The sequence below is a fragment of the Lactuca virosa genome, chromosome 9, assembly GCF_052849685.1.
Source record: "Lactuca virosa cultivar CGN04683 chromosome 9, Lactuca_virosa_CGN04683_v6, whole genome shotgun sequence".
Lineage (NCBI taxonomy): Eukaryota > Viridiplantae > Streptophyta > Magnoliopsida > Asterales > Asteraceae > Lactuca > Lactuca virosa.
In genome coordinates, this window is record NC_136434.1 from 25,496 (window position 1) to 34,048 (window position 8,553).

At 36.7% G+C, this 8,553-nt stretch overlaps 1 protein-coding gene across 1 annotated transcript; it reads right to left on the minus strand.

Annotated features, from left to right (window-relative positions):
* Positions 1 to 1,350: 1,350 nt before the first annotated feature.
* LOC145140726 (uncharacterized) lies at positions 1,351 to 2,930 on the minus strand. Its single transcript, XM_079074130.1, has 3 exons — positions 2,347 to 2,930; positions 1,838 to 2,005; positions 1,351 to 1,751 (listed from the first exon to the last, which is right to left on the minus strand). Exons 1-3 carry the CDS (start codon positions 2,830 to 2,832, stop codon positions 1,566 to 1,568), a joined length of 840 nt encoding a protein of 279 aa, XP_078930256.1. The 5' UTR covers positions 2,833 to 2,930; the 3' UTR covers positions 1,351 to 1,565.
* Between the last annotated feature and the right edge of the window lie 5,623 nt (positions 2,931 to 8,553).

Below are 8,553 nucleotides of genomic sequence, written 5' to 3' on the forward strand. Positions count from 1 at the left end.
ATTAAAACTAATAAATTAAGTATAATATGTAAAAAGTTAAAAAACATAACTTTATAAGTAGAATTAAAATTATTCTTTTAATATTGAAATTTAGTTTATATATGATTACACTTTAGGTTTGATATTTATTTAATCTTATTAACCAACTTATAATCATTATTAGAAAGAAATTGAAAAGTCATGAAAGTTTCAAATGAATGTGGTGAAAGAAAAAATTCATGAGAGTTTCAAATGAATGTGGTGAAAGAAAAAATGTTTCCTTTATAATATAGTATGATATGATATGATGATATGATATGATATGATATGATATGATATGATATGATATGATGTTATTTTTAATTATTATATAAATTAATTTTAAAACAACTTCATTGAGTTTTAGTTATTATAAAAAATAGTTTTTGGACAGCTTTTAGTTAATTCGACGTTTGGATTTAAGATTTTTATATTTATCGTATCTAATATTTTCCTTTTAACTATTTTAAGAAAAATATATGTTGAATTTTAAAACTTTATTTGATATTTTAATTTAGGTTTTAATTTTTACACTATATTTTTAAGTTTATTTAATATATTAATTTAGGTTATGTATTCAACACTATATTGAAGTCAACAAAATTAGTATATCATATTGATAATTGAAGATGTCTTTCATTTATGATAATGTTTATAAGTAACAACATATTTAAGTTAATAAATTAAGTAAATTATATGGAAATATGAAGAGTTGGGAGTTTCAAATTGATATGGTGAAAGGATAAATGTTTCTTTTATAGTATAGTATGATATGATATGATATGATATAGATAGATTAGTAACCATTTCATCCCCATAATAGAATTTAACCAGCATAAAATTTACAACTGGACTCAGCTGGAGTTCGATAAAATTAAAAGGGTAAAATCTAATGTATCTCTTTTACCAATCACGATTTTAGTTTAGAGATTTTTTCTATAAGAGGCCCATAATAGCTTGTACTTTTTTTTTTCTATATTTCGTCGATTTGGCTATGCTTATAGATGGCAACTGTCAATGGTTTTTTAAGCTTTTGTTTTGAGTCTATACATGTAAATCATGTTGCTTTAAAATTGGCATATAGGAAAAATAATTAACAAAAAACTCATTTCACCCGCACAAACCTCAAACCTATGTTCTTTATTTAGGCTAGTAACATAAGCACCTCCCCTATTACAATGTAATACATGCAGATCAGATCATCATAGCTAACTAACTACCATTACAAGCAATAAAAAGTTCTGGCAACAAATACATCATTGCTACCCAAGTCAAATGTAGATAAGCCATTTTGAGGGAATTGATCACTAAATACTTGAATATGAATACAGGTTGTGAAGTATGTAACAACTTATAAAATTGATGATTTGTCAAGTCACATGCCTAAAATCATCTATTTATCATTACAAAGCAGGCATTAGTAGAATTTTGTACTCGGTTGCTTTATTTAAGCACCATAAACAAAATTTCTTTCACTAACAATAGAACAAGTTTACAAAACTACATTGAAAGCTAAAACAAGCCAAGACAAAAGAATTTTTCAGACACTAAAAAGAAGAAATATTATCAGATGCTTTTTGTGCTACTTCTCTGATGGATAAAAGGTTCATTTTTATCTCTCTACAAAGCCGGCCTTCAACAAGTTGAACAGGCAACCACATTTTGGGCTCCACATCAACTGCATATGAAAGAGTTGTATGATACTGTTGGTCAAACCTCTTTTCATCAGTCAACTGCACCATTAATAAATACACATTTCATTTCAAAATCAAAACCATCATAAGGAAAGGAACTAAAAACATATATGGAAAGGCCTGACCTGCTCAATAGACCACTTCCCTTCAAAGAGTGAAAAATCACCCTCAATCATTTTAAACTCTATATCACGCCTTTGACCACATGGAAGCCTTTCAAAATCTTTTTCATAACAATCAACAATGCCTTTAGCATTGAAAACCAAACCAAATGCCAGTTTTTGCTCCCCAATCTATGAAGATATAAAGTATGTTGCTTATATTGGTAAAAAGAGTAAAGTAGGTTGCTATATCCTGTCATTTGCCATAATAAATAAAACCATTCTAAAAAGTTACTCACCAGTCCTTCAACTCAAGAAAAAACATAATGTGTTACCTAGGCTAGGACTATTAGTATCAACAACATCGTGTGTCCTGCTGACTAATTTAGTAATAAGATATTCCTTGTTAACAGATTTTCTACTAATGATCCTATTTTGGGGTTTAGTGTTTACATATGGTTTGATCAAATCCAACGTAAAGGCCTTGATTAGAGTAAGAATATATACCAGGATCAAGCCAAAATTGGAGTTACCTGAAGAAGACGGGCAAAATTAATTTTTTTATCAAGCACCTGGCTTACAGCGAGACCAGGGATGAAGTCGGCCAGCCTATCATAATCGGTCAGGATGCCCCAAATGGTTTCGAGACTGGCCTCGACGGCGACCTTGGACCGGATTCTCCTTCGGTTTTTGCTTAATTTTTCTATCTCAACCTCAATATCATCAGCTCCAGTGGGAGGTGGTTCGGACACTTGTTGCAAGTCAGTATCGCTGCAATCGTTCAATGACTCGCCGGAATCTCCCTTGGAACAGGATGCAGCGAAAGGTACTGAAATTCGTGAAGTCGCTCCAAGGGGTATTGGTTTGTAACTGTAAATTGGAGGGTATTTGATTTTGGTGGATGAAAAAGCAGCAGCATAAATGGGGCTATAGACAACATCGGAAATGGTAACGGCAGCCTCCACCACGTTCACTGGATGGCAGCAGTCCAAAGTAATGGGTAACCCGCGTATCTGCATTCCCCCAGATAGTAACCATATGGATCGATTTTCTCATCTCCATTATCATATGGATGACTGGATGTAGATCAACCTCATAAACTAACGGAAGGAGTCCAGTCCACTACATCGTTCCTCACAGAATATTTACTTCAACCCCACATTATTATTATTATTATTATTATTATTATTACTATTATTATTATTATTATTATAATATAATATTACATTATTAAAACTATACAAAACAAAAATAAATTAATTACATAATTAAAATAAATTTGAATCTTTTTAAAAAATAAATAGTCTAATTAAAAATAAAAAAAATCAAAAGAAAAATTAAAGATGACAATAAAAATTTAAAGTTTAACATTTTTTTTAAACGGTAAATTTAATCTACTCTTTAATTCCACTTATGTCCACAACGAGACTTGAACCCTCAACCTCAAAGAGGAAAGACACCACCAGATACCGTTGGACTAGAAACCCTTTAGTTAAAGTTTAACATTATAAAGGAAAAACTACCATACGTTGTTGTCGATTTTGTCGTAGTCGTGCTCATCGTCATGGTTCTTTTGGCTCTTGTATATGTATATGTGCACTATCAAATTTTGACGGAGATTGTTGTGCATTTCTGTATTTTGTAATTTCAAAACTCTCACGTAGTATTCTAGGATGCCAACTTGTATTTGTACAAGTGGAGGAAGTAAATTGTTCGTATTATACATACAAATAGTCTAATCATTATCTTCTATTTTCATATTATGTAAAATGACACAAACAGTCATTGCCTTATTTATTTTCGCCCTATCATTTGATCGTATCGGGTGTTTTATTATGTGACATTTTCTTAGTGCACACCAAAAGCATGTTCAACATCCTTCGATTCTTTTGCTAACTTGAACAATTTTACTTTTTCATCTTGTGGATATGTGTAAAATTTGATAAATGTAGCATACTTCGAATATATCCTATCTCCAAGGTACCCGTTTATATGTGTATGATCTGATAAATGTAGCATACTCCGAATATACCCCATCTCCAAGGTACCTGTTCAACATCCTTCCTTGTCGATTCTTGTGCTAGCTTGAAAAAAATTTCTTTTCCATCTTGTGGATATGTGTATGATTTGACAAATGTAGCATACTTCGAATATATCTCATCTCCAAAGTAATACCCAAACTTGTATTTATTTCCATGCACAACATACAATAAATTAGGTTCTTTACCCTGCAGAATGTCATTGAATATCAGTGACACACCTAACACATTCATATCATTGTTTGACCTCGCCATGCCAAAGAATGCATACCAAAACCATAAATCGTTTATAGTCGACATTTCATGATCACCTTGTATGACTTGACCTCGCCAAATGTGTACCATTAATGCTACCAAGCATTCCCAGGAAATCGTGTTTAGCTTGATGTGCAACGTTCAACTGTTCAACATCACTTCTTGTAGGTTTCCACGAATATATTACACTGTAAAGGTCTACAAAATAATCAAAAAAGAAATATACACATTCTCAGGTTGTTCTCTCATACATCTTCAGATATTCATCTTATGCATTCGCGGTGATGTCATATGCCATAAGCCGAATTGTCGTTGTATACTTTTGTAGCGCACTAAAACCCCATCTACCTCTAGCATCCCATCTCAATTGAAAATATTCATAATTAGCTTCCAAATCATTAGCTATATGCATGAATAAACATCTATTGAAACGAAAATGACATTTTAGTTGACTATGGTTACATACACAATCATCGGTAAAGTAATCACGTACCAGAAGTGTGTGTGCAGTGGTACGATCCTTGTTTAGCGTTTAGGGTTTAGGGTTTACGGTTTAGGGTTTACGGATTAGGGCTTAGGGTTTTTTAGGGTTTAGGGTTTAAGGTTTAGGGTTTAGGGTTTAGGTTTAGGGTTTAGGGTTTAGGGTTTAAGGCTTAGGGTTTAGGGCTTAGGGTTTAGGGTTTTTTTTGGATTAGGGTTTAGGGTTCAGGGTCTAGGGTTTAGGGGTTATGGTCAAGGGTTTAGGGTTTAGGGTCTAGGGTTTAGGGTTTAGGGTCTAGGGTCTAGGGTCTAGGGTTTAGGTTTTAGGGTTTAGGGTCTAGGGTCTAGGGTCTAGGGTTTAGTGTTTTTTTTGGGAAAAAGGGAAACCCCTTGGGAAAATTTATTAAGAATAGGAAGAATTACAAAAGAAAAGGTCAAATGCTCAAGAAAAAAAGACAAGCCAAGCTAAGGGACATGCCCCAAAGTAAAGACAAAACAAACAAACAACTAGAAACTAACTATATAAAAAATCTAAAATCATCAACCCTGATCAACTGGAGAAGAGAAACGACCACCTTGAGAAGAGCTCGGCTGTGCATCAGAAGGAGGATGAGTATCTTTGGGGTGGGTAACAAGAGGGATACGAAAGTCGTCATTTGTATCGTCCACTCTTTGATGAGAGAGAGCGTCAAACATGTTGGTCGTAAATTTTTTCCTTGGCTCTACACGGGTCACTGGTTTATAGACTTGAGGGATCTTTATAGTAGGCCCTTTACCTTTACGGTTGTCAACTTGAATCTTCTTTTTTGGGATAGGAATTGCTCTAGTTCTTCTTTTAACCGTTTCAAAGCCTTATTTGTCAACTTCTTTCGAAATGGGCGTAGCCGTCTTTTGGACGAGAGTGCTAGTCGTGCGACTGGGGCAAGTGGCAAGATCATGACCAAAATTTTTGCAATGGTCGCATCTCATAGGGTTCCAAGAGTACTCAACTCTAAGGGTTGTGGATGTGGCACCTTTAGCCGTGAACGCTTTTATTTTTTATTTCATTTGCCCAAGGAGCTTTAGCCGACATCTCAACGAGAATACGAGCATAAACCGCTCTACCCGTGGCCCTCTCACACATTGTGGAAGTATAAGAATCTGCCTCCAAAGGCTTGCCAAGTTTGCTAGCAATGATACTCAAGCCATCCTTATTAAAAAGTTGGAGAGGGATGCCAAAAATATTAACCCAAACGGGAACCCGATCGTGTGTTGGTTTTTTAATGAAAACATCCGGGTCCCATTTCCTTAAGAAGAGCGGGATACCATTAATCTTCCAAATTCCGTTTTGGAGGACATAATTCATACCATTGTCATTGTTAAACTTAAAAAAGAACATGTCATCATCATTAATAAAGATGTCGGAAATTTCATGTTCCTCCATAAGTTTTGGAGTCTCTCTTTAACAAGCGGGAAAGCAAGCCTTTTACCAACAAAATAACCATATAAAGTATGTTCATAAGGAATGCTTCCGTTGGCCATGATATCCAGAGGGATAATTACAATGTCATCTTCCAAGGAATTAACAATGTCAACAAAATCAAGTTTGAAGGGTATAACAGAAGGTACCTCGTCTTGCGACAAATTGAATGGAACATCCATGCACTTTGGGCCATCATCTACGACATTAGGAGGAAAAGGCCCAACTCGAGAAGAAATGGACTTGTCCAACAAGACTTCAACAAAGGATAAAGGCTGATTAATAATATTTGGGCCGTTGGGCCCATAATGAAGAGAGGAAGGCTCAACATCGTGACAAGGGGAGGAGGGGGCAGAAGTAATAATATTTGGGCTGTTGGGCCCATAATCATTAACGGCAGTGGGCTTGGGGGGAATGGAGGGTGCAACAACGAAAGGTGGGTCGTTGATAGGAGGGCAGCCTTTAACGATATCAACAAATGTGAGGGCTTGTTGGGCAATGTTTGGGCTGTTGGGCCCAAATAATGAAGGTAGAGGACTAGAATCATTCGCTGGGATAGAAAGTGGGGGAGGGGTTTCAAAATCATGGCCCACACAAGGATTTTTGGAGGAGTCTTTCAAGGGATTGGCTGGCACGCGCAAAGAGGGAAGGTGGGAGGTGTGAAGAGGCGCATTAAAAGCTCTGTCTCCCACTAAGGATTCGCAATTAAGGTTCATAGGGTTTCCTGCATAAGCAGCCGACTGATAGGCTTCCCCCATTCCTTTTTTCATGTAGTTCATGTTAACAGTTATTGAACAAGGGTAAGGTTGACTTTCTAAATTAGAGAAATCCCCCATACTCATGCTGGAAGAAACCGATGTAGAAGCCTTTCCAACAGGGGCAGAGGAATCTTTTCCAAAATAAGCTTCGTTCTCCGTCAGATGAGTTGACCGGCGATCGACAGGCAAAGGTTGACCGTCACCTACGCAAAGAGACGACACATCCGTGGGAGAGGAGTCGGATGCCGAAAACACGAGCGGCTGGACAATACCGCCAACAGGACAACGTGGAAGTCTAACTGAGTCTTCAAACTTTTTCGAAGCCAGTTTCTCTTGCTTGTAAAATTCCCATCTGTTCTCTTCACGAGAAAACCCAGCTTCGTAAAAAGCGAGATCAAAGGAGGTGAAAAGAGAGACCTCGACTCCCAACTGGGTTTCATCCTCAGAAAACTCCTCCACCACTCCATCTCTTTTAGCAAACTCCATAACAGGTTTATCGAACGGGCCCTTGGTAGTTTTAATATTTGATTCAGCCATCGTGCATGGAGGGGAGGGACATCCAACGGACAGGAGGCGAGGGGTGTCTTGGCCAGCCGTTACCATGGCTGGAGAGGTCGAATAGGACAACACGTCCCCACCATCAGAATCCGATAGAGCCTCCAATATTTCATATTTTAAACCGAGAGCACCACTAGCGACTTCAGATGTATCGTAACCCAAATTTTTTCCTTCAACAACGATATCAGCAGCAGAAGAAGAAGTTTCGACCACCATAGGAGGTGGTGAGTCAGAGAAGAATAATTTTCTGTTGTTGTGGTTGCTAACACAAGTGGAATATGAATTAACCTTTTTTCCCTGATCGTGATGAGCATCATGATCATGAACACTGTTTGCAAGGTTTCCAGGACTATCTTCAAAATGGAAAGAGCCAAGAATATCAACCTCTTTATCATGATATTCTGATTTTTTTGAGGATCTACGAACCCTATGAATCTTTCCCATGATAATCACAACAAGATACCAACAAATAACCAACAGATTATAAGAAATTAAGCATAAAAACCCTAGAGAAGAACAAGAACACTTAATCTCCAAAAGAATTTCCTAGAGAGAAAAATTCTAGAGAGAGAAAGTACTCCATGGGTTTTGGGTTTAGGGTTTTTGGGGTTTAGGGTTTAGGGTTTTTTTTGGGAAAAAGGGAAACCCCTTGGAAAAATTTATTAAGAATAGGAAGAATTACAAAAGAAAAGGGCAAACGCCCAAGTAAAAAAGACAAGACAAGCTAAGGGACATGCCCCAAATCAAAGACAAAACAAACAAACAACTAGAAACTAACTATATAAAAAAATCTAAAATCGTCATCCCTGATCAACTAGAGAAGAGAAACGACCACCTTGAGAAGAGCTCGGCTGTGCATCAGAAGGAGGATGAGTATCTATGGAGTGGGTAACAGGAGGGATACGGGAGTCGTCATTTGTATCATCCACTCTTTGATGAGAGAGAGCGTCAAACATGTTGGTCGTAAATTTTTTCCTTGGCTCTACACGGGTCACTGGTTTATAGACTTGAAAGATCTTTATAGTAGGCCCTTTACCTTTACGGTTGTCAACTTGAATCTTGTTTTTTGGGATAGAAATTGCTCTATTTCTCCTTTTAACCGCTTTAAAGCCTTCTTTGTCAACTTCTTTCGGAATGGGCGTAGCCGTCTTTTGGACGGGAGTGCTAGTCGTGCGACTGGGGCAAGTGGCA

What these genes read in the sequence shown, in the direction of transcription:
- LOC145140726 (XM_079074130.1), bottom strand. Translation starts at nt 2,832, where the DNA reads ATGCAGATACGCGGGTTACCCATTACTTTGGACTGCTGCCATCCAGTG. An exon ending in ATTTTGCCCGTCTTCTTCAG is followed by an intron (nt 2,006 to 2,346) that starts GTAACTCCAATT and finishes ATATCTTCATAG; the next exon opens with ATTGGGGAGCAAAAACTGGC. An exon ending in GGAAGTGGTCTATTGAGCAG is followed by an intron (nt 1,752 to 1,837) that starts GTCAGGCCTTTC and finishes TTAATGGTGCAG; the next exon opens with TTGACTGATGAAAAGAGGTT.